Source organism: Amblyraja radiata, chromosome 15 (genome assembly GCF_010909765.2).
Source record: "Amblyraja radiata isolate CabotCenter1 chromosome 15, sAmbRad1.1.pri, whole genome shotgun sequence".
NCBI lineage: Eukaryota > Metazoa > Chordata > Chondrichthyes > Rajiformes > Rajidae > Amblyraja > Amblyraja radiata.
The window spans coordinates 48066606-48094353 of record NC_045970.1 but is presented as its reverse complement, the minus strand read 5'-3'; the positions used below and the strand labels follow the sequence as shown (position 1 = coordinate 48094353).

At 48.2% G+C, this 27748-nt stretch overlaps 1 protein-coding gene across 1 annotated transcript; it reads right to left on the bottom strand.

Annotated features, from left to right (window-relative positions):
* Window positions 1–54: 54 nt before the first annotated feature.
* On the bottom strand, window positions 55–22201 carry a1cf (APOBEC1 complementation factor). Its single transcript, XM_033034473.1, has 10 exons — window positions 22031–22201; window positions 19254–19384; window positions 18327–18565; window positions 15428–15592; window positions 14409–14506; window positions 13121–13391; window positions 5411–5628; window positions 5157–5293; window positions 4343–4470; window positions 55–2516 (listed from the first exon to the last, which is right to left on the bottom strand). Exons 1-10 carry the CDS (start codon window positions 22199–22201, stop codon window positions 2365–2367), a joined length of 1710 nt encoding a protein of 569 aa, XP_032890364.1. The 3' UTR covers window positions 55–2364.
* Window positions 22202–27748: the final 5547 nt, after the last annotated feature.

Sequence of the window (27748 nt, the reverse complement as noted above, 5' to 3'; positions counted from 1 at the left end):
AGTTTGGAACCTAACTAATCATGTGTATTTGTGCAAAAAAAATCAAAAACACAGTTAATAATGAAGATATCTTTAATTAAATGTGTCACACTCACTGATAGATCCCCCAAAAATGTGGTATCATTTGAGACACAGGTTTTATATCACTTTGATGGGAACTGGACAAAGAGGAATTAAAATGCAAGTAAACACTCTATGGCTTCACAATATTCCTTTTATAACTTAAACTGACATAAAGTAGCATTGTTATAATTCTGTGGTGCCGATTTTGTATATATTTATTACTAAGCAATATTTCTGTGGTGCTGATTTTGTATATATTTATTACTAAGCAATTTTCCAATGATAACAGCCTCTTTAATGATCGGTAAATTTTCTTAATGACCATTTCAATATCTGAAAGAAAATATTACGTTCTGTACAAACATTGATATTTTGACAACTGATACAAAAATAGTTTTTTGAGCGCACAGGGGCGCCTTTAATACTGTTACCGCTGTTTTTCCGCTTTGACACCTTCCGTGGAATATCTTATCGAGCTCAGGTACACTGTTAATGCTCTTCTAAACACAATAGTTTTGTTCCAAACGAAAACAAAAAAAAAATGACCAAAGCAACATTTCCTAGATTATCGTTGCTTTTTTTACGCCTTCCATTAATTTCTCCTAAGTACTGTCTATAATCTCTCGTTCGTTCCCCTCTCCCCTGACTCTCAGTCCGAGGAAGGGTCCCGACCCGAAACGTCACCTATTCCTTTTCTCCAATGATGATGCCTGAACTGTTGAGTTACTCCAGACTTTTGTGTCTGTCTTCAGTTTAAAGCAGCATCTGCAGTTCTACCCTACATAGAAAAGAAAGGGACTGGCTATCTTTAAAACGCTAAGGCGGCCAATATTGAACAAAACTCAACTTCAGTCTCAAATTTATTCAGATAATAATACACAGCAGCTGTATGTTGAAGCTATTTTTTTTTTAAAGAACTACTTCTCCCTGTTATGTATGCCAGAAAGGTATAACTCACTTTATACTTGGACATAGAAATATTTTGCGTGGCATCTACTTATCTACTTATGTCAGTAGTATTTTGTTTGGCACTGTCGTTAGACTCAACCTTGGCTGAGGTTCCCTCTTGGCACAAGGCAGCCTAAAAGATGTGTTGAAATTTAGTAAACATGAACTCCATCAGTAAATACAGGATCCAACATTTTTTGCATGGTGGCGCAGCGGTAGAGTTGCTGCCTCACAGCGCCAGAGACCCGGGTTCGTTCCTGTGGGCCGAAGGGCCTGTTTTCGTGCTGTATCTTTAAACTAAACTAAACTAGGGTCAAGGAAAGAGCGTTCACGTCACGGCCCTGTTTCCACCAATCTTTCCACCACCACTCACAAGAAGCGACAAGACAGACACCATTGTATGCAGATGCTGAGAAGTGTGTTGAGCTCTGGCTGAACAACTAATCTTGTGTGTGGGCTCGATAAGATGAAGACTAAACTAAACTAAATATTGGATAATTCTTTTAACTGAATAGTTGCACACATCTTACACAAAACACTTAAAAAAAAATATTCTTCCAATATCCAAGTGTCCTGTATGGCATAAGCATGAAGTACAATGTAAACATAAAGGCCAAATTATACCTGAGAAATATAAAAATATTAAAGGGCTATATAGCTTTTTTTTTTTGCTTCATTTTAAAAGTTCTCTTAACTTAAGATACATCCTTAATGTATATGTATATACATATATAATAATAGCTGGCAAGGCATACACAATCAAATTAGATTCTAGCTATTATTGAAATCACGCTCCCACACTCGATGATTAGAATCACTGTTCATCTACTCCTATGTTTGGCTATAAGTTATAAGCAATTGGCTGTTAGAAGGATGAGAGGGTACGTCATAGAAACATACAAAATTCTTAAGTGATTGGACAGGCTCGATGCGGGGAAAATTGTTCCCGATGTTGGGGGGGAGTCCAGAACCAGGGGCCACAGTTTAAGAATAAGGGGTAGGCCATTTAGGACTGAGATGAGAAAAAAAGGTTTTTCACCCAGAGAGTTGTGAATCTGTGGGATTCTCTGGTACAGAAGGCAGTGGAGGCCAATTCACTGGATGCATTCAAGAGAGTTAGATTTAGCTCTTCGGGCTAATGGAAGCAAGGGATATGGGGAGAAAGCAGGGACAGGGTACTGATGCTGGATGATTAGCCATGATTATATTGAATGGCGGTGCTGGCTGGACGGGCTGAATGGCCTACTCCTGCACCATGTTTCTATGTTTTCTATGTTTCGAGTTTAAAATCGGCGTTGGCGCAGGCACTGTTAACGTGTGTCGGCCATGTTGCTGCTCAGAGTCCACGTCGTCTCAGAAAGCTCCGTAGGTATCGCCGCGGGTGGGCACAGCGAAGGCTGGGTAGGCATCGTAGGTGGCGTAGGTGGCAAGGTCCTGCCCCAGGGCGACGGCTTGTTTCAGCTGCGTGGCGGCCAGCGCAGTGGCGGTGCTGGTCAGAGCGTATCCTGCAGCGTAACACGGGGACGGGGGGGGAAAGATCAGATGATGAATAAGCCAAGCAGGAGCCAGGCACACCCAGAGGAAGAGGTCATCACCTTGAGGGCCACCCACCAGATCGACCGTACGAACGCAGAACATAGAACATGGCACAGTTTGTGTCGGTAGGGACTGCAGATGCTGGTTTAAACCGAAGATAGACACAAAGAACCTGGAGTAACCCAGCGGGTCAGAGGCTACTAAACAGTCACTCCATCTGATTCTGCTGCTTTTGCACTGACAATTTCATAACTGGCACCGAGTAATAACTCTGGCACTGGCTCAGGCCACTCAAATCAGCTGCCCTGGACATTTTATGACTGTTTTTTACGTATTTTTAATGTTGCTGTTTTTACCTGCACTATGTTTTAAACTATTCGTACTGTTTTATCAGGAACTGGATTGTTTTCTATTGTTTATATTTTATGCGGGAAATGTTTAAGTTTTTATGTGCGATGCTCCGGTATTCCCTGGGAAACGTTTTCTCATTTTGCACTGTACAACTGTTGCCTTGCAAGATGGCAATAAAGGATGATGATGATGATGATGAACATCTCTGGAGGCACAGAACAGGTGGCGTTTCTGGTCGAGACCTTTCTTCACCCGAAGCCTTCATCGACCCGAATCGTCACCCATTCCTTCTCTCTAGAGATGCTGCCTGTCCCGCTGAGTGACTATGCATTTTTTGTGTCGATCTTCGGTTTAAACCAGCATCTACAGTTCCTCCCTACACAGTACAACAGAGGAACAGGCCCTTCGGCCCACGCTGTCCATCCTTGATTACATGATTCTGCCCAACATTAACATGAACAATGGAGGAACAGCACCTCATATTTTGCTTGGGCAGCTCGCCGTTTGCAGCGGAATGAATATTGATTTCTCTAATTTCAAGTCACCCTTGTTTTCCCTTTCTCTCGCCCCCCCCCCCCCACCCTAGTTCTCCGACTAGTGTCGCTGTCCTCCTGATTAATTTTACTGTTTGTGCGCCTCGTTGTCACCTTCCCCTCCGCCAACAATGAATCATTGTACATTTTCTTGATCGTCATCTGCTTTGATCTGTCGTTTTCACACCTTACATAGAAACATAGAAAATAGGTGCAGGAGTAGGCCATTCGGCACTTCGAGCCTGCACCGCCATTCAATATGATCATGGCTGATCATCCAACTCAGTATCCTGTACCTGCCTTCTCTCCATACCCCCTGATCCCTTTAGCCACAAGGGCCACATCTAACTCCCTCTTAAATATAGCCAATAAACTGGCCTCAACTACCTTCTGTGGCAGAGAATTCCACAGATTCACCACTCTCTGTGTGAAAAATGTTTTTCTCATCTCGGTCCTAAAAGATTTCCCCCTTATCCTTAAACTGTGACCCCTTATTCTGGACTTCCCCAACATCGGGAACAATCTTCCTGCATCTAGCCTGTCCAACCCCTTAAGAATTTTGTAAGTTTCTATAAGATCCTCCCCTCAATCTTCTAAATTCTAGCGAGTACAAGCCGAGTCTATCCAATATTTTACCCTTCCATATCTCTGGTTTCCCTCAACCCTTCATCATCTTCTTCTTCTTGCACAGCCTAAAGTTGTAGGACAACTTGTTCTATTGGATCTTATTTGATTGTGCACGCCGGGTTGATTGCATTCATCGAAACAGGGCGGACCACGTGAAGGTTGCAATCTCCCGCCCCCCCCTCAACCCCGACTCTCAGTGTGAAGAAGGGACTCGACCCGACTCCCGTGCATCTACCTGATCTACTCCTCCCTTTTGTTGTCCACACCGACCTCCACATACATACCTGTGAAAGCCGGAGTTGGCGGCTCGGCGCCCTCTGTCTGCAGACCCAGGATCTGCAGAACGTGCTCTGCCGCGTAGCTTTTGGCTTCTTCCACGGACGTGCAGAGTTTGGGCGGTGTGAAGGGTTGCCTGCAGGAAACAACATGAGGTTCACGTCTGAATCTTCACTCCTTCATCTTTTGCAAAACACGCAGTCCAATGCAACCCGTCAGATCGGGTAGACACTGCATCAAACTCATTAAGTCAGAGGGTGGTGAATCTGTGGAATTCTTTCACTAGGGGAAGAGTCTAGGACCAGAGGGCACAGCCTCAGAATTAAAGGACGTTCCTTTCGGAAAGAGATGAGGAGGAATTTCTCTAGTCGGAGGGTGGTGAATCTGTGAAATTCTTTGCCACAGACGGCTGTGGAGGTCAAGTCAGTGGATATTTTTAAGGCAGAGATAGATAGATTCTTGATTAGTACGGGTGTCAGGGTTGTGGGGAGAAGGCAGGAGAATGGGGTTAGGATGGAGAGATAGATCAACCATGGTTAAATGGCGGAGTAGACTTGATGGGCCGAATGGCTTAATTCTACTCCTATTCCTTGTGACCTTACGAACAAGCTGGGCACAAAATGCTGGAGTAACACAGCGGGACGGGCGGCATCTCTGGAGAGAAGGGATGGGTGACGTTTCGGGGGGGGGGGGGGGTCGAGACCCTTCTTCAGACGGGTCCAAACCAGCGCCTGCAATTCCGACAAGCTGGCGGTCACAAGGGAGAGAAACAAAAAACTTGTCGAAAGATAGCACAAGGTAACATTAAAAACTAGAACCTACATGTTTGTGTACTGATTGGCGAGAGCAGGAATGGTGATCTTGTGCACAAAAAGCTGCCTTTGGTCAGGTCCAATTGCAGAATGGAGCTGGTAAATGGGTTGCCCCCAGCTGTTTTTTTGACAAATATCTTCCAAGACCTGCAGTGAGACACAATGTTTCGTTTTGACCACCCGTCAGTTTTTTTTTAAATCCCCCTCAATCGAACGAACGTGCGAAAATATTTTTTGCCCGGAAACTGGTGAAAATCTCCTTACCTGAGACGGGTGCTTGAGTCCTTGGGTTTTTAGTGTGACTGGGTTGGTTGGGGTGAGCTCCATTCCGGGCAAGAGGTCATAAAGTTTGTCCTCTTGTCTCTTGTCCACTTTCACGTGGTAACCTGCATAACCACGTCCAATACCCGTATAAGCCAAATAACCACGGCCTCCTAGCCCTCTAATTCCTGCAGCCCCTACAGGTACATTCATGTAAATTTCTAGGAATGCAAGAAGGCATCAAAACTGAATCACCAGAAATCACCTTGATTCTCGTCCGTGAAAATGAGGAGGTTTCATGTTGGTCACCGAGTGGGTTGAAAGATGGCGTTCATGCATCGAATCATGATCAGACTGTACACTTCTTGAGGTGCCAAGCGGAAACGGGCCCCTTCGGCCCCGCCGTGTGTCGTACAGAGATTTAGCTCTCTGGGCTAAAGGAATCAAGGAATATGGGGAGAAAACAGGAACGGGGTACTGATTTTAGATGATCAGCCATGGTCAAATTGGATGGTTGTGCTTGGCTCGAAGGGCCAACTGGCCAACTCCTGCACCTATTTTTCTATGATTTTTCCACGTGTCCGTGCCGACCAGCGATCAGCCCGTACACTAGCACTTTCCTACACACCCGTGGCGCAGCGGTAGAGTTGGTGCCTCACAGCCCCAGATACCCAGGTTCAATCCCGACTACGGCTGCTGGTCTGTACGGAGTTTGTACGTTCTCCCCATGACCGCGTGGGTTTTCTCTGAGACCTTCGGTTTTCACCCACACTCCAAAGGAGTACAGGATTTGTAGGTTAATTGGCCTGGTAAAATTGTAAATTGTCCCCAGTGTGTGTGTGTGGGATAGTGTTAATGTGTGGGGATCGCTGGTCGGTGCAGATTCGGTAGGCCGAAGGGCCTGTTTCTGCGCTGTATCTCCGAACTAAACTAAACAAACATCTGATGAGCGTTTGAAGGCACAGGGCCTGCACTCACTGGAGTTTATAAAGATGAGGGGAGACCTCATTGAAACTTACAGAATAGTGAAAAGCCTAGAAAGAGTGGATGTGGAGAGGATGTTTCCACTAGTGGGAGTGTCTAAGACCAGAGGCCATAGCCTCAGAATAAAAGGACGTACCTTTAGAAGGGAGATGAGGAGGAATTTCATTAGTCAGTCTGAACTATCCTATCAACATCTAATTTGCAACACTTACAGAGATACAGCACGGAAACAGGCCCTTCGGCCCACTGAGTCTGCGCCGACCAGCACATCACCCCGTACATTAACACTATCCTTACACGCATGAGGGACAATTTACAACTTTACCGAAGCCAATTAACCTGCAAACCCGCACGTCTTTGGAGTGTGGGAAGAAACCGGAGAAACCCCACGCAGGTCACAGGGAGAACGTACTAACCCAGTGCAGGCAGCACCCGTCGTCAGGATCGAACCCGGGTCGGAAAGGCAGCAACTCTACCGTGCTGCCCCATTGATATGTGCAATGGTTCTACCGTGCTTTTACAGTGTGTAAACGCACAGTGAGATTCTTTTCTTTCACACAGTCCAGTACAGCATTCCCATACACAAGGATATCCCCAATTAGCAAGTGTACAGAAATAGTCTACTGAGCCCGCGTGCAAGAGGCGCCATTTTGTTGTGCATCTTGGCAGAATGGAAATGGACACGAGGGGAAAGAATGGATGGGAATCTGAGGGGCAATTTTTTCACACAGAGGGTTGTGGGTAAATGGAATGTGCTGCCAGAGGCGGCAGGTGAGGCAGAAACGATAACAACATTTAAAAGGCATTTGGATTCCTTTGGTACATGGATTGGAAAGGTTGTGAGGGATATGGGCCGAACACGGGCAGGAGGGCCTAGTCTAGATGGGGCACCTTGGTCGCTGTGGGCAAGTTGGGCCAAAGGGCCTGTTTCCGCATTGTGTGACTCTATGACTCCGAGGTTTAGAGACACAGCATGGAAACAGGCCGTTCGGCCCACCGAGCCCACACCAACCATCTGTCGCCCACTCACACTAGTTCTATGTTAACCTACTTTCTCATCCACTCCCAACACATTAGGAGCAGTTTTACAGAAGCCAATTGACCTAGAAACACGCACGTCTTTGGCTAGTGGGAGGAAACGGGAGCACCCGGAGAAAAACCCACACGGTCACTGGGAGGACATGCAAACTCCGCACGGGCAGCACCCGAGGTCTCTGGCGCTGTGAGGCAGTGGCTCTACCAGCTGCACCACTGTGCCCGCCTCATGTTAAACAGTTCTCTTGGTCATGCACAAAGTGGAGATTAGCGAGTTTCTTTAAAAACTAAGTTGGGAGGTCATGTTGCAGTTGTATAAGACACTGGTGAGGCCGCATTCAGAGCTGGGACCCGTGTTCAGTTCTGGGCACCATGTTATAGGAATATATGTTGTCAAGCTGGAAAGGGTACAGAGAAGATTTACAAGGATGTTGCCAGGGCTCGAGGGTCTGAGCTATAGGGAGATGTTGAGCTGGGTCTCTATTCCTTGGGGCGCAGGAGGATGAGGGGTGATCTTATTGAGGTGTATAAAAATCATGAGAGGAATAGATCGGGTAGATGCACGAGTCTCTTGCCCAGAGTCGGGGAATCGAGGACCAGAGGACATGGTTGAAGGTGAAGGGGAAAAGATTTAATAGGAATCCAAGCGGTAACTTTTTCACACAGAGGGTGGTGGGTGTATGGAACAAGCTGCCAGAGGAGGTAGTTGAGGCTGGGACTATCCCAACGTTTAAGAAACAGTTAGGTACACGGATAGGACATGTTTGGAGGGATATGGACCAAACTGTGGCAGATGGGACCAGTGTAGCTGGGACTTGTTGGCCGGTGTGGGCAAGATGGGCTGAAGGGCCTGTTTCCACACAAGTTGAAGAATAATCATTGGGAAAGAGGTGTGTGGGCGAGGGAGAAGATCTTGAGGCAAATGCTTGTGATATTTTTGTAAACAGCACATCATGTGCCAAAGAATTTAAAATGTTTTTTCTCCCAATCAGCTCATCTTTCAAAGTACTCGGTGAAACATTTATTTAAAACATGCATAGATTAAGATATGATTTTGCTTTGTTATTTCCTTATTGAACACAGAAAACATTCAAAAGCAGAACAACGCGATTCTGACCAATATTTTGACCAAATTTGCAATTTCTTCGTGGAGACCTGATTTTCACGTTGAATTTGTGAAGAAGAATTAACTGGCTTGGTATCCGTGACATGCTTTTAAACATATAATCCAAAAGTACGATTGGTTTGTTACAGTATCTCTCATGTATTAGCCGGTTCCCCAATACAATGCCGTACATATTTCAATAGAATTTACTAAGTTATAAATCAACACCTTTCTTTAAAATCAGCAATTTTAGCAACACATTATTTTGCTCTCTGCCAGAAAGTCATAAGTGATAGGAGCAGAATTAGGCCATTCGGCCCATCATCTACTCCACCATTCAATCATGGCTGATCTATCTCTCCCTCCCAACCCCATTCTCCTGCCTTCTCCCCATAAGCCCTGACACCGGTCCTAATCAAGAATTTTTCTATCTCTGCTTTAAAAATATCCATTGACACCCTCCACAACCTTCAGTGGCAATGAATTCCACAGATTCACCACCCTCTGACCAACAAAATTCCTTCTCATCTCCTTCCTTTAATTCTGAGGCTATGACCTATAGTCTAAGACTCTCCCACGAGTGGAAACATCCTCTCCACATCCACTCTATCCAAGCCTTTCACTATTTGGTTTTGAAGCATAAACAGGCTTGCAGAAATTCTACCTCATTGGAATTCTTGTTTTATGTTTTATTTCACATACACTTGATAAATTCATAGACTAAAGGGAAAATTTAAAATTCTCCATGTGGTTTTCTGCACCATTGAAGCAGCTTTAAGATATTCCACTCATTGAAAGATCTTTTACATTAATTGACTCGCCATAGAATGTAAAACATAGAACATGGCATTCCCCAGGCACATAGCAGGTGGGGAAAGCAGGGAGGGAGAGAGGAAGGGTGTACACTGTCTAACTGTAGGCCGACACGGGGGCGCAGCAGTAGAGTTGCTGCCTTACGGCGCCAGAGACCCGGGTTCGATCCTGACTACGGGTGCTGTCTGTGCAGTGTTTGTACTTTCTCCCTGTGTCTACGTGGGTTTTCTCCGGTTGCTCCGGTTTCCTCCCACTCTATAAAGATGTGTAGGCTTGTTGTTTAATCGGCTTCTGTAAATTGTCCCTAGTGTGTAGGATAGAACTAGTGTACGGGTGATCGCTGGTCGGTGTGGACTCAGTGGGCCAAAGGACCTGTTTCCACGCTGTGTCACAAACCTAAACTAAACTATGCAGAACAGTACAGTACAGGAACAGGCCCTTCGGCCCACATTGTCTACTCTGCCCACGATGCCGAGACAAACTGTGATTTCCTGCGTATCATCCATATCCCTCCCTTCACTGAAAATGTGCAAATTTGTAACTTGTTCCATTTCCCACATATTTGTTTCCTCAATTTTACAAAATACATCCTAATGGAAGGCGACAAGATGAATTTTTAACGACTGCACAAATATTTCGGAGAATTATACTGTAATTGATCCTAAAGCTGGAAAATTGTTGCATGCCAATCGTTTTGAGTGACCTGGTTTGATATAATACCTTCTGCAGTTGTACAGGGCCCTAGTGAGACCACACCTGGAGTATTGTGTGCAGTTTTGGTCTCCAAATTTGAGGAAGGACATAGAAACATAGAAAATAGGTGCAGGAGTAGGCCATTCGGCCCATCGAGCCTGCAACGCCATTCAATATGATCATGGCTATTCATCCAACTCAATATCCTGTACCTGCCTTTAGATGTGGCCCTTGTGGCTAAAGGGATCAGGGGGTATGGAGAGAAGGCAGGTACAGGATACTGAGTTGGATGATCAGCCATGATCATAATGAATGGCGGTGCAGGCTCGATGGGCCGAATGGCCTACTCCTGCACCTATTTTCTATGTTTCTATGTCCTTCCTCAAATTCTTGCTATTGAAGGAGTGCAGCATAGGTTCACCAGGTTAATTCCCGGGATGGTGGGTTTGTCATATGTTGATAGAATGGAGTGGCTGGGCTTGTACATTCTGGAGTTAAGAAGGATGAGAGGGTATCGTATTGAAACATATAAGATTATTCAGGGTTTGGACACGCTAAAGGCAGGAAACATGTTCCCGATGTTGTGGGAGTCCAGAACCAGGGGCCACAGTTTAAGAATCAGGGGTAAGCCATTTAGAATGGAGATGAGGAAAAACGTTTTCACACAGAGAGTGGTGAGTCTGTGGAATTCTCTGCCTCAGAAGGCGGTGGAGGCCGGTTCTCCGGATGCTTTCAAGAGAGAGTTAGATGGGGCTTTTAAAGATAGTGGAGTCAGGGGATGTGGGGAGAAGGCAGGAACGGGGTACTGATTGTGGATGATCAGCCATGATTACATTGAATGGCAGTGCTGGCTTGAATGGCCGACTCCTGCACCTATTGTCGATTGTCTTAGTACACCAATAAACGGTGCCACGAGGAGAAGGCATCCAGCTACATGGTAAGTTCTCTATCGCAGCCCGTCCACAAAAAACATGGTTGTGGAGGTGGAAAGTGAGCCATTTTAAATCGGTCTTGTCTCTCGCCTATTGCATAAGTCAAAGACTTCACTATCCCAGAACTGCGCTGGTTTCTCATCACTCCATTGCGGGGAAGTGGGGTTGTAGGGACGTGGTCCCCTAGCTTATACTGAGTGGTCTTAAAACATTCAAATAGTCACAAAATATGAACTTTTCATTTTTCCATCCTCTTTTTAGTTTAGTTTAGCTTAATTTAGAGATACAGCGTGGAAAAATGCATCGAGTGCTGCGCTGACCAGCGACCCCCGCACACTAACACTATCCTACACACGCTAGGGGCAATTTGCACTTACACCAAGCCAATTAAACGACAAACCTGCACGTCTTTGGAGTGTGGGAGGAAACCGGAGATCTTGGAGGAAACTCGCGCAGGTCGCGGAGTGAACCTGCAAACTCCGTACAGACAGCACCCGTAGCCGGGATCGAACCCGGGTCTCCGGTGCTGTAAGACAGCAACTCTACCGCTGCGCCACCGTGCCGGATATAGGTGGGTGCGTACACGCCCACACACCAGTTCAATCACTCCCTGTTTTTAAGGGCATTCAATATTTGTAGGTCAACCACTATATTATCAACTGCTGTGGAATAACAATCTGAAGGTGTTCATTTATGTCGACAAGGCCTGTTATATTTTTCTGAACGTCTATTGCAATTTAGACTGTTGTTCTTCTAAAATGAAAACTCTCTGCAAAAATATAATAACAGATATTCATATAGAATCTGATATTTAAAAAAAATTATTTGTCAACAGGTAGAAATAATATCACAATGTTTAAATGCCATCATAATATTTAAAACAAATTAAACAGGGGCATGGATAGGGTGGGTTTAGAAGGAAATGGGCCAACTGCAGGTAGGTGGGATTTGTGTATAAGGGGCATGTTGGTCGGTGTGGGCAAGGTGGTCTGAAGGGCCACGCTGACTGTATGACTCCCTCAGGATTGCAAGCCAATTCAGTTTAGTTCAGAGATATAGCATGGTAACAGGCCCTTTGGCCCACTGAGTCCATACCGACCATCCATCACTGTTCACACTAGTTCTATGTTATCCCACTTTCTCACCCACTCGCAACCCATTAGGGGCAACGTACAGAGGACAATCACCCTGCACAGACCTGCACGAATGTGGGGTGAAACCGGAGCACCCGGAGGAAACCCACGCAGGTCACAGGGAGAACGTGCAGACTCCACGCGGACAGCACCCGAGGTCAGGATCGAACCCGTGTCTCTGGCATTGTGGGGCAGCAGCTGTGCCCGCTGGGACACCGCGCCGTCTTCACAGCTCTTTCAAACCGAAACACGCAACCCTTTCACTCCGCCAACAGCGGCACGGTGGTGCAGCGGTGGCGTTGCTGCCTTGCAGCGCCAGAGACCCGGGTTCGATCCTGACTACGGGTGCTGTCTGTACGGAGTTTGTACGTTCTCCCCGTGACCGCATGGGTTTTCTCAGAGATCTTCGGTTTCCTCCCACACTCCAAAAAACGTACAGGCTTGTAGGCAAATCGGCTTGGGTTTGTATACTTGGTACAAGTGTAAATTGTTCCCTAGTGTCTGTAGGATAGTGTTAATGTGCGGGGATCGCTGGTCGGCGTGGACTGGGTGGGCTGAAGGGCCTGTTTCCACGCTGTATCGCTAAACTAAAACTAAACTGAACATTTATTTATCCTCGGTACACAAAAAAGCTGGAGAAACTCAGCGGGTGCAGCAGCATCTATGGAGCGAAGGAAAAAGGCAACGTTTCGTCCCGAAACGTTGCCTTTTTCCTTCGCTCCATAGATGCTGCTGCACCCGCTGAGTTTCTCCAGCTTTTTTGTCTACCTTCGATTTTCCAGCATCTGCAGTTCCTTCTTAAACAAATAGTTCTTTATCCTCCTCCATCACCCGGCCTCAGAACCCGAATGGGAATTTCTGCCGCCCATTCAGATTATAGCTGGTGGCCGTTTATCGAGGAACCGGTCTCCCATATCGAGAATGAGTGCTGTAATGGTGCCTGCCATTCCCACTCTGGTGAAGGGGGGGGGGGGGGTAGAACCACTGAGAGAGAGGGGGCAGAGGGGGAGAGAGTTACCTCTGACGGAAGGGGCCCGCATCATCCCCCCCCCACTAAGATGTCCTTTATTGGCAAACCGCAGGTTGGGGATGGTGGCGTAAGCCTGGGGTGCGTAGAAGACGGGGGCTCCAAGGTAGGCCGCTGCTGGGTCGTACACGTGACCCAAAGCGTAGGTGTACTCTCCCTGCAGCATTGCCCCTCGACCTCCTGTTCCCCGGGTGTAACGCACATAGCTGTCCTTGTCCACAGGCTTGGCCAGTGTCACCTCGATCGGGGAACCGTCCAGCACCTTGTGGGAGACAGTGGACAGAAAACACGTTATTAAACATTATTAACCACCGACTTCCAATTTGTTGACCACAGTGGCGCCACAGGTAGATTAGGGCGGTCAAAATGGCTCTCGGCCAGTAGGCCTTCATCAGTCAGGGTATTGAGCATGGAAGGTGGACACAAAATGGCGGAGTAACTCGGAGGGACAGGCAGTGTCTCCGGTGAGTAGGAATGGGTGACCTTTCCGGTCGAGACCCTCCTTCAGACTGAGAGTCACGGGAAGACGAAGGGTCTCGACCCGAAACGTCACCCATTCCTTCTCTCCAGAGATGCTGCCTGTCCCAGCTTTTTGCATCGATCTTCAGTTTAAATCCACCATCTGCAGTTCCTACCTACACTATTGAGTGTAGAAGATGGGCCCAAAATGCTGGAGTAACTCAGCGAGACAGGCAGCATCTCCGGAGAAAAGGAACAGGTGACCTTTCATGGCGAGCCCCTTCTAGAAGTTGGGAGGTCAGATTGCAGTTATGTCAGACGTTGCTGAGGCTACATTTAGAGTATTGTGTCCAGTTTTGGGCAGCATATTATTGGAACAATGTCTGATGAAGATGGGTCTCGATCTGAAACGTCACCTATTCCTTTTCTCCAGAGATGCTGCCTGACCTGCAGAGTTACAGCAGCATTTTGTGTCCATCTTGGGAAGGATGTTGTCAAGCTGGAAAGGGTACAGAGAAGATTGACGAGGTTGTTGCCAGGACTCGAGGGGCTTATTCACAGGGAGGGTGGTAGGTTTCAGGAACAAGCTGCCAGAGGAGGTAGCTGAGGCAGGGACTATAACAACATTTAAAAGACATTTGTGGAAGATACATGGATAGGAAATGTTTCGAGGGATATGGGCCAAATGCGAGGAGGTGGGACTAGAGCAGATGGGGCAACTTGGTCAGCATGGGCAATTTGGGCTGAAGGGCCTGTTTCCACACTATATGGCTCTATGACTCTGTGAGTGTGTTTTAGTTAATAGAAATTCCATCAATACCTTTCCATTCATCACGTTCATGGCATTAACTGCATCGTCTCGAGTTACAAAGTGAACAAATGCATAATCTCGGATTTTCTTCACTCTTTCTACTGTGCCTGAAATCAAAATTTAAGAGCGCTGTTTAGTTTGGAGACGCAGCGCGGAGACAGGCTCTTCGGCCCACCGTGCCCGTGCCGACCGGCGATCCCCGCACACTAACACTATCCTGCACACACTCGGGGCAATTCACACTTGCACCAAGCCAATTAACCTACAAACCCGCACGTCTTTGGAGTGTGGGAGGAAATCGAAAATCTCGGAGAAAACCCACGCAGGTCACGGGGAGAACGTATAAACTCTGTACAGACAGCACGCGTAGTCAAGATCGAACCCGGGTCTCTGGCGCTGTGAGGCAGCAACTCTACCGCTGCGCCACCGTGCCGCCCCTGAAACATTGAATCTGTTTAGAAACATAGAAAATAGGTACTGGAGCAGGCCACTCGGCCCTTCAAACCAGCACCGCCTTTCAATATGCTCAAAGCTGATCATCCAGAATTAGTATCCCTCCCCATATCCCTTGATTCCGTTAGCCCCATAGAACTAAATCTATGTCTCTGTTGAAAACATCCAGTGAATTGGCCTCCACTGCCTTCTGTGGCAGAGAATTCCACAGATTCACAACTCTCTGGGTGAAAACGTTTTTCCTCATCTCAGTCCTAATTGGACTTAAACTGTGACCCCAGGTTCTGGACTCCCCCAACATTGGGAATATTTTTCCTGCATGGGGAGCGATCACGAGGATGACGTACAAACTCCGTACAGACAGCACCCATTGTCGGGATTGAACCCGGGTCTCTGGCGCTGCAAGCGCTGCAAGGCAGCAACTCTACCGCTGTACCACAGTGCCACCCTGTTCACATAGGCTCGAAAGGCCCATTGAAACAAATCACTGGTAACCCCTCATCTTTAACCCTCCAATCAGCCAGAGTTCAGACAAAATGCTTCCCCATTCCCGTATTGACGTTTACAGGTCTTACCTGGTTTGACACGATTAAATTCTGTCTCAATAGTTTCTTCGCTGGTTGGAAGCATAAGATTACGTACGTATAAAATTTTGACTGATGACATTGTTTCTTCATCCACCTCCACCTCTGGCTCAGCCCAATCCACAGCTATTGGATGTCCCCACAACTGAATCCTTCCTAAATTAACAAAAAAAGAACGTTTGTCAATTTGCTAAACATGAAAAAGAAGACATTGCGTTGAAATACTGGGCTTTGTGCAATTGTCATTAGGAATAGGAGCCGAATTAGGCCATTCGGCCCATCAAACAGGAACAGTGTAGCGTGTGTCTTGGAATAAAGCACGGAGTCGTGTTTAGAGAGAGAGACACTTTTTATTCTGATCCTCCCGGTTGTAGGGAAGACCAAACGAGAGAAAGATGGCACCCAAACCCCAGCCTTTAAAGCCTCCGGCTAAGGGCTGCCTCCGGACTGAACCACTCCTGTGCCGAGGGGTTCGACACTAAGGTGGCATGACCCTTGGGAGCCGCCACAGGACCCCCCCCCAGAGCCAGAGGCACGAAACGCACCGGCGGGCGAACGACCCGGCCGGCCCGTGTGCGGAAGTTAGCCGCTCGTGGGGCTTGCGGAGGCATAGGTAGAGGGACAGGACGAGGGACCGGCGGGAGGACAGGTGGAGTGACAGGCGGAGGGAGCCGTGAAGGGGGGCGCCCTCGGGGCCGAGGTTGGGCAACCAGCACCGGCTGGTCAATGTCCAGGTGTGCCGGCTTCAACCGGTCGATCGACACTGCCTCCGGCCGGCCCCCCATGTCCAGGACAAATCATCGCCTTTTTGCCTGGGATCGGCGCTCCGGGACCCGCTTCCTCGTGGATACAGGAGCGGAGCTCAGCGTCCTGCCCCCTTCGCTGGCCGACATTCGTTCCGGTAAGCGGGGGCCCGTCCTCACCGCGGCGAACGGCAGCCCCATCCGCACATATGGACTGCGGATGGTTCCCATCGTGCTCGGCTCCTGCCATTTCTCATGGAGCTTCACCATTGCCGACGTCTCCCAACCATTGCTCGGGGCCGATTTCCTCCGGGCGCATTCCCTCATGGTGGACGTCGGACGTCAGCGTTTGATCAACGCCACTACGATGGAGCCGATCACGTTGCGTGTGGATCAACCGGTGGGACGGCCACTGGCGTCCGTGGACTCCCGATTTGCACGTATCTTGGCTGCGTTCCCGGACATTCTCACTCCGCAGTTTCAATCAGCAACCCCCAGCCACGGAGTGTTGCATTATATCCCGACTACTGGCCCACCACTCCATGCACGAGCACGGCGACTGCCACCAGATAAACTGCGTCTGGCACGGCGGGAATTCCGCACGATGGAGGCCTTGGGGATCGTCCGCCCTTCAAGCAGCCCTTGGGCGTCCCCACTCCACATGGTCCCCAAGTCAAGCGGGGGCTGGCGGCCATGTGGGGATTACCGACGGTTGAACGCGACAACAACAGCGGATCGATACCCCGTACCCCACATCCAGGACTTCACGGCCCATTTGGCTGGGGCCACGATTTTTTCCAAAGTGGATTTGGTACGGGGTTAAAATCAGATCCCAGTTCACCCGGATGACGTGCCGAAGACGGCGATCATCACGCCATTCGGGCTTTTCGAGTTTACTCGGATGCCGTTCGGCCTCAAAAACGCAGCACAGGCCTTTCAGCGCCTCATGGACGGGGTTTGTCGCGGCCTCGATTTCGTGTTCGTGTACCTGGACGACATCCTGGTGGCCAGCCGCTCGCAACAGGAACACTGTGCTCACCTTCGACAGCTCTGTCAGCGGCTCAGCGAGCATGGTTTGGCCATCAACCTGGACAAGTGCCGTTTTGGGGTGAATGAAATTGACTTCCTCGGCCACCGCGTGACTGCGCAAGGCGCGGTTCCCCTGCCTGACAGGGTCGACGCCATCCGCCGGTTTCCCCGCCCACGCACGGTGCGTGGCCTGCAGGAATTTGTCGGCATGGTGGCGTTTTATCATCGTTTCGTACCAGGTAGTAGAAACGGGTGGCATCGACCGTGATGCCCCGCAGGTTGAACTGGGCCTCCGCCTGCTGGAACCAGATGAGCGGCCGGGTGGTCCAGAACTTGGGCAGTTTAACGGAGACCGCGTCCAGAGACAGGGCCAGGCCGGCCTGTGAGGAGGTAGGGCTTTCTCTGTTCTCCATCATGACGCCAATGGAGCGTCGGGGTCACCAATGTAGCGTGTGTCTTGGAATAAAGCACGGAGTCGTGTTTAGAGAGAGAGACACTTTTTATTCTGATCCTCCCGGTTGTAGGGAAGACCAAACGAGAGAAAGATGGCACCCAAACCCCAGCCTTTAAAGCCTCCGGCTAAGGGCCGCCTCCGGACTGAACCACTCCTGTGCCGAGGGGTTCGACACTAAGGTGGCACGACCCTTGGGAGCCGCCACAACAGGCCCTTTGGCCTACCATGACTGGGCCGAACGTGATGCCTAGATAAATTAATCTAATCTGCCTCCATTCTCCGCAGATAAGCTGCCCAAGTGAAATATGAGATGCTGTTCCTCCAATTTGCGTTTAGCCTCACTCTGACAATGGAGGAGCCTCCTGCTGTCCTATTCAAAAGCATGCATTGGGCAACGGGCAAAAACATGCAAGGGCGGCACAGTGGCGCAACGGTAGAGTTGCTGCCTTGCAGCGCCGGAGACCCGGGTTCAATTCCGACTATGGGTGCTGTCTGTACGGAGTTTGCACGTTCTCCCCGTGACACACGTGGGTTTTCTCCGAGATCTTCGGCTTCCTCCCCCACCCCAAAGACGTACAGGTTTGTAGGTTAATTGACTTGGCGTAAATGTAAAAATTGTCCCTTGTGTGTCCAAAATGAGAAACTAAACGAAATGTTTCCAAACCTGGCAGTAATTTTCTCCTGGCCATCGCCGCGGCTCGATGACTGTCGTACTCCACGAAGGCGAAGCCCCTATTCTTGGCCTTGTCCGCTGCGCTGGGGTAGACGATGACGTCCATCACCCCCTCCGTCACCTTCTTCATTTCAGCCAGGATTTCATCCCGCCGTTTGGTTTTGGGGATGCCCCCGACAAACAGGCGGCAGTTGTCCACGCTCGCGCAAACGCCCAAGAGGCGGCCGTTCCTGTTGGTGTGTAGACGGACCCGTTTGTTGGTTAATTGGCTTGCTATAAAATGTACAGTTGTCCCTAGTGTGCGTAGGACTAGTATTAGTGTGCGGGGATCGCTAGTCGGTGTGGAAGATGGGATTAGGAGGCAGAGATCAGCCATGATTGAACGGCGGCGTAGACTTGTGGGCCGAATGGCCCAATTCTACTCCTATAACTTGTGAAGACGCAAGGAACTGCAGGTGCTGTTACCTGGGGGGGAAACAAAAAAAAGTGCTGGAGGAACTCAGCAGGCCAGGCAGTATCTGTTGAGGGCATGGGTTGGATGCGTGGCATTTCAGGTCAGGACCTTTCTTCACACTCCAAAGTCGAGGAATAGATCGAGTAAATGCACAGAGTCTCTTGGTCAGAGCGGGGGAAATCAAGGAGGAGGGGACATAGGAGTAAGGTGAGGGGGTGGAAAGATTTAATAGGAACCAGGGGGGTAACATTTTCACACTAAAGGGTGGTGGGAGTATGGAACGAGCTGCCGGAGGAGGTAGTTGAGGCAGGGAGTATCGCAACGTTTAAGAAACATTTGGACAGGTACATGGATAGGACAGAAGCCTGATAACAGAGGGGAAGCAGCTGTTCCTGAGCCTGGTGGCGCATGCAAGGTACATTTTGAAACCACACCGGTATTTCTCCGCCGTGCCGTTAACTAACCTTATTTCATAATTATTGAGTTGTTTAATTGCATTCCTGGCTTCCTGCCGATTGGTAAACAGGACGAAAGCATATCCTCTATTGTTGCCATTAAAGTCCATCATCATGCGTAATTCGTATATTTTTCCAATCTGGGTGAAGAGACAAGTAAACAATGAAGAACAAAATGCAGTCGGAAGGAACTGCAGACGCTGGTTTAAACCGAAGATAAACACAAAATGCTGGAGTAACTCAGCGGGCCAGGCAGCCTCTCTGGGGAGAAGGAATGGGTGACGTTTCGGGTCGAGACATATCTTGACGAAGGGTCTTAGCCGAAATGTCACCCATTCCTTCTCATCAGAGATGCTGCCTGGCCCGCTGAGTTACTCCAGCATTCTGTGTCTATCTTCAGGGAATAAAAAGCATGTGTTTTCTAGTTCACGTAGGCAAGATAAACAAAATGAGATACAATTAACTGGAGAGTTCGACGTCTTGCACAGATCCTCACCAACTAATACAGTGGGGTGAAGCGGAGAGGGAGGGGGGAAATGACCTTAAATTGGAGAATTCAACGTTCATACTGATGGGTTATGGAATATGAGGTGCTGCTCCTCCAGTTGGCATGTGAACTCACTCTGACAGTGGAGGAGGCCCAGGACAGAAAGGTCAGTGTAGGAATGGGAGGGGTAGTTAAAATAGTCAGCAACAGGGAGATTCGGTGGGCCTAGATTTCTGATTCAACTTAACCCTGTAACGATATTCCTCTGTTTAAGTCGGCTGTTGGTTTACGTTCGATGTAAAGGTTTGGTGAGTAAATTTAGTTTAGTCCAACACTGCAGCTCTGCCTTTGATAAAATCATTGCATAAGGCTCACTATTATTCAAGTCAGGTCGGGGGGGGGGGGAGTTTACCCCCGCTACGGTACCATGTAACCCCGTGCTACCTGCTCCATGGTCGGATAGTCGGCGACTAAACCGTCTGCCCACCTGGTTTGCCAGGTGAGGAGGAGGCTGTGGACCCCCAGCAGGACCAAAAACAAGACCTGTCAAAGGGCGGATGAGCTTCTAGCGAGCCAACGGCCATCCATATGTCAGTAGAAGTTGCGATCACTGTCGTACATAGCATTGTAAGGAATGATGATAAAGCACACACACAGCAAAATCCTATACTTCCAGCGGCAGAAGTCCGCGGGATCTTGAGGACAGAGATGTGTGGTGCGTCCGTCACCGTTCCCATTGGAAACCAGCACCACTGCGTCGCTAACGTTTTCCACGATGGTGATGATGACTATTACGAACTTAAGGTCACGGGCTGTCAAGAATTAGTATTTGCTCAAGTGAGCAGAGGCTAATTGTCATGGGTGTGGTTCAGTGAGGAGAGGCACTGAATGTGGTTTCCCACATGTTGCCACTAGGATTTTTCCATTCATCCATTAGAACCTTGTATATTATCCATTGGGACCCATTTCTGAGGAGGGACGTGCTGGCGGTGGAGAGGGTCCGGGGGAGGTTCACGGGAAAGATCCTGGGGATGATTGGGTTAATACGCGAGTCACGTTTGATGGCTGGGCCTGTACTCGCTGGGGTTTGGAAGGACGAGGGGGTACCTCATTGAAACTTACTGTATAATGAAAGGCCTGGATAGAGTGGATGTAGTGAGGATATTTCCACTAGTGGGAGAGGCTAGAACCAAAGGGCACAGCCTCAGAATAAAAGGACCCACCTTTAGAAAAGAGACGAAGAGGAATTTCTTTAATCAGAGGGTGGTGAATTTGTGGAATTCATTGCCACAGACAGCTGTGGAGACCAAGTCATTGGATATTTTTAAGGTGGGGTGTAAGGGTGTCAAGGGTTATGGGGAGAATGGGGTTGAGAAGGAAAGATAGGCCAGCCATGATTGAATGGCGGAGTGGACTCAATGGGCCGAATGGCCTAATTCTGCTTCTACGACTCATTAGCAATCTAAAAGAGTCGCATTCAGGCCTCTACCACAGGGAGAGCAACAAAGATTTTGGATCGAGAAATCTTAGCGAGGAGTCTACCTCTGGGCACATCAAAGGCAAATAAGATAAGAACAATTGCATAATAGTGTGCGCCGGGAGTGTAAATAGAGAACATGTGCACAGAGCTTTATTTGAGTAGTCACTCACGGTGGACAAACAATGAAGGGCAGCAATGAACAAAGTTCTTAATTACAAAGTTAACTGAGATTTACAAAGCCAAGGTGAAATTATGATGGCTGGATGTTGAAAGAATCTGGTTTTCAGTTTGTGTGGGAAGGAACTACTGGTTTACATCAAAGATAGACTCGAAATGCTGGAGCAACTCAGCGGGACAGGCTGTAGAAAAGTAATAGGTGACGTTTCGGGTTGAGACCAGCACCAGAGACCTGGGTTCGATCCTGACCATAGGTGCTGTTTGTAATTAATTCATTATTAAACTTAAACTAAATACATTTTTTTGCTTGGGTTACTTGTTTAGATTAGAGATACAGCGCAGGAACAGGCCATTCGGCCCATCGAGTCCGCACAGACCAGCGATCCCCGCACATTCACACCATCGGACAATTCTCACATTTTACAACAAGCCAATCAACCTACAAACCTGCACGTCTTTGGAGTGCGGGAGGAAACTGAAGATCTCGGGGAAAACCCACGCAGGTCACGGGGAGAACATACAGACAAGCACCCGTAGTTAGGATGGAACCCGGGTCTCTGGCGCTGTAGGCAGCAACTCTACCGTATATTTAACGTATATTTAACTTCTTGAAATGAAAAAAAAACAGGTAGAAATCATCACCTTTTCCAAAACCGGTACAAGTTCATCTTCATAAAGATCCCGTGGTAATTTCCCGATGAAAATCTCGCAGCCCCTCTCAGGCGATGGACCCTCCCAGTCAGGAGGAGGGCCTCCATACTTCCTTTGCCCATTTTCCTGCAATGAAGGAAAGACAAGGAAGACGCTGGTCATCTATAAATCGAGTAAATCAAACTATTTGATAAACATTAAGACGAACCTGATCGCAATAAAATAGCCTGATGGGCAGCTTCGGTCGGAAAGCAAACTACAACATCGGCAGCATGGTTCATAAGTGATAGGAGCAGAATTAGGCCATTCGGCCCTTCAAGTCTACTCCGCCATTCAATCATGGCTGATCTATCCTTCCCTCCTCACCCCATTCTCCTGCCTTCTCCCCATAACCCCTGAGACCCGTACTGATCAAGAATCCATTTATCTCCGCCTTAAAAATATCCACTGACTTGGCCTCCACAGCCCTCTGTGGCAATGGGTTCCACGGATTAACTACCCTCTGTCTAAAGAAGCACCTCCTCACCTCCTTTCTATAAGAGCGCCCTTTAATTCAGAGGCTGTGACCTCTGGTCCTGGACTCTCCCACCAGTGGAAACATCCTCTCCACATCCACGCTATCCAGTTCAATGTGTCTCTATTTGTCACATGTGCAGCTGCGCAGTTAAATTCGCTTTGCATCCATTACACATGCTGGCTCTGCCATTTTTGGCGCCGTTATTGAAAGTCTAAAGTCCGGTCGGTCCGTGCGCTCGATGTACTGGAGCAGTTCCCGCTAACTGACGTCCCTCTCCTCTCATCTCCTCTCCTCGCACGGCCATCTTTGTGTCCCAGGGGCCTCCTCCTGCAGCCGACCTTGAAGGCGCTGGTGGCATGACCCCGGGTCACCCTTCTCTCCAGCCCTTGCTCCTCATGTATAAGTTCATTTATTGTCACATACATCAATTGGTGCAGTGAAATTCACCAGCCAGATCAGTCATACAGGTCAGTCATACAAGACAGCCAGGGGTAGAAATAAAATAACAAATGAAAATAAATCTTATTCATGAGCAGTCCGGCTTGCTGGGAGAGGGGAGAAGAGGGAGAGGCCAGGGTGCGACTCGTCCTCGATTATGCTGCTGGCCTTGCTGAGGCAGCGTGAGGTAGCAATTGAGTCAATGCAAGGGAGGTCAGTTTATGCGATGGCCTGGGCTGCGTCCGCAACTCTCTGCAATTTCTTGCGGGTCTTGTATGGAGCTGTTCCCAAACCGTGCTGTGATGTGATGCATCCCCAGTACATTGCTTTCTACAGTGCATCTGTAGAAGTTGGTGAGCGTTGGTGGGGACGTGTCAAATTTCCTAAGCCTTCTCAGGAAGTATAACTGGAGTAACTCAGCAGGTCAGGCAGCATCACTGGAGAATATAGATACAAGACGTTTCGGGTTGGGATCACTCTTCGGGTAATACAATAGATACATAGATACGTAGAAAATAGGTGCAGGAGTAGGCCATTCGGCCCTTCGAGCCTGCACCGCCATTCAATATGATCATGGCTGATCATCCAACTCAGTATCCCGTACCTGCCTTCTCTCCATACCCCCTGATCCCTTTAGCCACAAGGGCCACATCTAACTCCCTCTTAAATATAGCCAATGAACTGGCCTCAACTACCCTCTGTGGCAGAGAGTTCCAGAGATTCACCACTCTCTGTGTGAAAAGGTTTCTTCTCATCTCGGTCCTAAAGGATTTCCCCCTTATCCTTAAGCTGTGACCCCTTGTCCTGGACTTCCCCAACATCGGGAACAATCTTCCTGCATCTAGCCTGTCCAACCCCATAAGAATTTTGTACGTTTCTATAAGATCCCCTCTCAATCTCCTAAATTCTAGCGAGTATAAGCCAAGTCTATCCAGTCTTTCTTCATATGAAAGTCCTGACATCCCAGGAATCTCTGTACTCAAACTCGTGTACAAGAGGAAGAAGTGATAGGTAGAGCAAAGGAGAAGATACAGAGTGCAGAATACAGTTTTCAGCATTGTAGTACACTAGTTCCATAGACAGAATACAATGCCAGCAATGGGGGAGAGGTGAATCCGACAGCACCCTAGGCTTATGGGAGGACCATTGAGAAGCCTGATAAACGAAGGGAAAAAGCTGTTCTTGAGTCTGGTGGTGCGTGCTTTCAAGCTTCTGCACCATCTCCGGACGGGAGAGGGGAGATCAAGGAATGTCCGGAGTGGGGGATCTTTAGACTTTGTGGGATACAATGGGAAAACAGGCCCTGTGGCCCACTGGTTCCGGCCCGATCAACCGTCATAAGGTCATAAGGGATAGGAGTAGAATCAGGCCATTCGGCCCATCGTCTACTCTGCTATTCAATCTTGGCTGATCTATCTCTCCCTCCCAACCCCATTCTCCTGCCTTCTCCCCATCGCCCCTGACATCCGTACTGATCAAGAATCTATCTATCTCTGCCTTAAAAATATCCACTTACTTGGCCTCCACAGCCTTCAGTGGCAATAAGTTCCGCAGATTCACCACCCTCTGACTAAATAAATTCCTCCTCATCTCTTTGCTAAAGAAACATCCTTTATTTCTGAGGCTATGACCTCCAGTCCAAGACTCTCCCACAAGTGGAAAGATCCTCTCCACATCCACTCTATCCAAGCCTTTCATTATTCTGTATGTTTTAATGAGGTCCCCCCCTCATTCTTCTAAACTCCAGCGAGTACAGGCCCAGTGCCGACAAACGCTCATCATAGGTTAACCTACTCAGTACGATCACCCCGTACACTAAAACATATCCTACACACACTGGGAAAAAGTTACAATTTATCAAAGTCAATTAACCTACACACCTGTTTGTCTTTGGAGTGTGGGAGGAAACCAGAGAACCCGTGGAAAACCCACAAGGTCTCGGGGAGAATGTACAGACTCCGGACAGACAGCACCCGTAGTCAGGGTCGAACCCGAACAATGGTGCTAAAGGATGGCACAGTGGCACAGCTGGTATATCTGCTGCCTCTCAGCTCGTCACATCCTGATCTCAGGTGCTGTCCGTGCGGAGTTTGCATGTTCTTCCTGCGACCCCTTTGGTTTACTCCAGTTCCCCCTTTTTTCTTTTTTCCCATTTTTTTCTCTCTCTCCACCCCTCCCCCTTCTCTCTCCCACTATCTCACTCCATCTCCTTCTCTCCCCCCCCTCAATCTCCCTCTCCCTCACCCCCTCTCCTTCACTCCCTCCCTTCCCCCTCCCTCTCACTCCCTCCCCCTCCCTATCTCTCCCTCCCTCCATCTTCCTCCCCCCCTCCCCCCCTCCCTCTCTCCCTCCCTACCTCTCCCTCCCCCTCTCCCTCACACTATAACTTTAGTTGCTATGCAACAAATAGCTGGAATAAACTTCCTGAAGATTTAAGACTTGCCTCAACTTTGACCACTTTTAAAACAAGACTGAAAACTTTTATGTTTACTTTAGCTTTCAGCTAAATCTTAACTACATTGCACTTTTAACTTTTGCACTTTTTATAATGCATTTTTAATTTTGCTTTTCTTTTCTTTTAGTTCTTCTATTTTATTTCATTTTATTATTTCATTTATTGTATGACATGTTTTTATGTGAAGCACTTTGAGTCTGCCTCGTGTATGAAATGTGCTATATAAATAAAGTTGCCTTGCCTTGCCTATATTAGTGTATTGCAAACTGAGACCTGTTGCTAATTCACCTCCAAGAATATCCCTCACATAACAATTGACAGTAAGCGTCTTTGCACTCAAGTTCCGATGCACAGCACCAACATACAACATAGAGCAGTACAGCACGCGAACAGGCCCTTCGGAACAACAATATCTGTGCCGTACATGATGCCATGTTAAACCAATCTCATCGGCCTTCGGCAATATGGCATCTGGTATGTGACTTGCACAAGAAGTGTATGTGTGCCCATGGAATAATATTTGGAACAGATTCAACACCATCGTGCTCATTGAACCCACACAGTTTCATTCTGTAGTCCGGACCTTCAAGGAAAAGAAGGTCTGTGCCATTTCCAGTGTGCATTTGAAATGGTTGGAAGCAGACTGCCTATCTGTTGCCTTGTACAGGGCCCTGAACAGGAGGGTGGGAATAATATTGACTGCTGCTGATTTAAAATCATTATTTTCACTGTTAGTGCCAAAAAGGAATAATGTCGTGGTGTTTGCGTATTAAAGGTCTAATTAATACGTTAATAAGATAGTTAATAAGATTCAGGCTTTAGAGATACAGTGTGGACATAGGCCCTTCGGCCCCTCCGAGTCCACGCCGACTAGCGGCATTAGCACTATCCTAGACACTGGAGACATTTTACAGTTTACTGAAGCCAATTAACCTACAAATCCGTATGCCTTTGGAAACCCGAGTACCCGGAGAAAACCCACACAGTCACGGGGAGAACGTACAATCTCTATACACACAGCATCCGTAGTCAGGATTGAACCTGGGTCTCTGGCGTTGGAAGGCAGCAACTTCACTGCTGCGCCACCGTGCCGCTATCTTAACTATCTTAAGATGACTGAAACACAAGGTGCAAGAGTGACTTTGTGGATTGTGTAGCATCTCTGGGGGACATGCTTAGGTTATGTGTCGGATCAGGACCCATCGTCAGGGTCCCAACCTGTGACATTGCCTGTCCATGTCATCCAGGGATGCTGCTTTAACCCTTGATTTACTCCTGTACACTAGGGGTGGCACGGCAGCGCAGCGTTAGAGTAGCTGCCTTACAGCGCCAGAGACCCAGGTTCGATCCTGACTATGGGTGCTGTCTGTACGGAGTTTGTACATTCTCCCCGCGACCATGAAGATTTTCTCCGGGTGCTCTGTTTTCGTCCCACACTCCAAAGACATGCAGGTTTGTAGGTTAATTGTAAATTGTCCCCAGTGTGTAGGATAGTATTAATGTGCGGGGTTATCGATGGTCAGCGCTGTCTCATCGGGCTGAAGGGCCTGCTTTCACGCTGCATCTCTATAGTCTAAAAACCAAGTTCGATTAGCAAAATTCTAAATTGCAAACACACCTGGCTGTCTCTTATGCCCCCTTTCAATTTAGCCTTGCATTCCCAGCTCCATATGTCTCTGAAGATAGACACAAAGTGCTGGAGTAACTTAGCGGGTCAGGCAGCATCTCTGGAGAAAAGGAATAGGTGACGTTTCAGATCGAGACCCTTCTTCAGAACAAGGGCCTCAACCCAAAATGTCACCTATTCCTTTTCTCCAGAGATGCTGCCTGACCCGCTGAGTTACTCCAGCGTTCTGTGTCTACGGTGTAAACCAGCATCTGCAGTTCCTTCGTACACACCCATGTATCTCCTGGTCTCCTACATCCCAGTCCCAGCCTCCTGTTTAGCTGTGTTTAGCTTAAAGATACAGCGCGGAAACAGGCCCTTCGGCCCACCGAGTCCGCGCCGACCAGGAGAAAATGAATAGGTGACGTTTCAGCGGGAGACCCTTAGACAGACCCTGACCCAGATCCTGTCTGAAGATGGGTCTCAACCCAAAGTGTAATGTATTCTTTCCCTCCGGAGATGCTGCCTGAGCCGCTGAGTTACTCCAGCTTTTTGTGTCTATCTTTGATTTATTTCAGGTTGGCTTTAAGCTACATTTTTCAAACTAACATGACCTTACGTTAATCCCATTGGATTACAGTGTTACATAAGGCATTGCTTCTTGCAGTTCACTATGAGTTAGGGAATTATAGA

Bases quoted from the DNA above. Each gene is read 5' to 3' on its own strand.
- a1cf (XM_033034473.1), bottom strand. From the start codon at position 22,201: ATGACCAGCGTCTTCCTTGTCTTTCCTTCATTGCAGGAAAATGGGCAA. The intron at 15,593-18,326 runs GTTTGGAAACAT...TTGTTAATTTAG, and splicing joins CAGGAGAAAATTACTGCCAG to GAAGGATTCAGTTGTGGGGA. The intron at 5,294-5,410 runs GTAAGGAGATTT...GTCTCACTGCAG, and splicing joins GACTCAAGCACCCGTCTCAG to GTCTTGGAAGATATTTGTCA.